At 75.0% G+C, this 1,057-nt stretch overlaps 1 protein-coding gene across 1 annotated transcript; it reads left to right on the top strand.

The window, feature by feature from the left end:
* Positions 1-5: 5 nt before the first annotated feature.
* HSD17B10 (hydroxysteroid 17-beta dehydrogenase 10) lies at positions 6-970 on the top strand (the record flags this gene model as incomplete). Its single annotated transcript, XM_026038690.1, has 3 exons — positions 6-149; positions 227-464; positions 539-970. Coding segments are annotated over 3 exons (573 nt in total), but the record flags the coding sequence as incomplete, so codon positions are not given.
* Between the last annotated feature and the right edge of the window lie 87 nt (positions 971-1,057).

Genomic DNA, 1,057 nt, shown 5'->3' with positions numbered 1-1,057 from the left:
AGGTGGCGGCGGCGCTGGCGCTGGCGCAGCAGCGGTTCGGGCGGCTGGACCTGGTGGTGAACTGCGCCGGCATCGGCGTCGCCCTCAAGACCTACAACGCCAAGCGGGACAAGGTGCACGAGCTCGAGGAGTTCCAGCGCGTCGTCAACGTGAGCGCGGCGCGGCCGGCGGCGTTTCGGGGGGCCCCCGGCGCCGCGGGCACCCCCCACGGCACCCCTCGCCGCAGGTCAACCTGGTGGGCACCTTCAACGTGACCCGCCTGGGCGCCCAGCTCCTGAGCCGCAACGCGCCCGACGCCGACGGCCACCGCGGCCTCGTGGTCAACACGGCCAGCGTGGCCGCCTTCGAGGGCCAGGTGGGCCAGGCCGCCTACGCCGCCTCCAAGGGCGGCATCGCCGCCATGACGCTGCCCGTCGCCCGCGACCTGGCGCCGCTCGGCATCCGCGTGGTCACCATCGCGCCAGGTGGGGGCATGGGGAAAAGCCGGGGGGACACGCGGGCCGGGGAAGGGGGTCCCCACGGCGCGCCGTCCCCGCAGGGCTCTTCGCCACGCCGCTGCTGGCCGGGCTGCCCGAGCGCGTGCGCGGCTTCCTGGGGCAGCAGGTGCCCTTCCCGCGCCGGCTGGGCCACCCGGGCGAGTTCGCCCACCTGGTGCTGGCGCTGGCCGAGAACCCCATGGTCAACGGGGAGGTGGTGCGGCTGGACGGCGCGCTGCGCATGCAGCCCTGAGCGCCACCACCCAGGGACGCGGGTGACACCCCGGAATGGCCACCTTGGAGGGGACCCGGGTGCCACCACAGAGGGGACCTGGGTGCCACCCGCAGTGGGGACCTGGGTGCCACCTGCCAAGGGGACCCAGGTGCCACCCACAGAAGGGACCCGGGTGCCACCCTGGAGGGGACCCGGGTGCCACCCTGGAGGGGACCCGGGTGCCACCGCGACGTCCCCACCAATAAACACTGAGCCTTCCGCCCGCCTCCCGCCTCTGCGCTGCCCTGCGGGCCCAGGCGTCCGGCTCCATCCCCCACTTCCTAATCTGGGGGCCCAGGTGTCCGGG

The sequence above is a fragment of the Nothoprocta perdicaria genome, unplaced genomic scaffold (genome assembly GCF_003342845.1).
Source record: "Nothoprocta perdicaria isolate Ctin4 unplaced genomic scaffold, notPer1 scaffold_2155, whole genome shotgun sequence".
NCBI classification, from domain to species: domain Eukaryota; kingdom Metazoa; phylum Chordata; class Aves; order Tinamiformes; family Tinamidae; genus Nothoprocta; species Nothoprocta perdicaria.
Note: the sequence above shows the minus strand (reverse complement) of the source record. Positions and strands in the feature narration are given on the sequence as shown.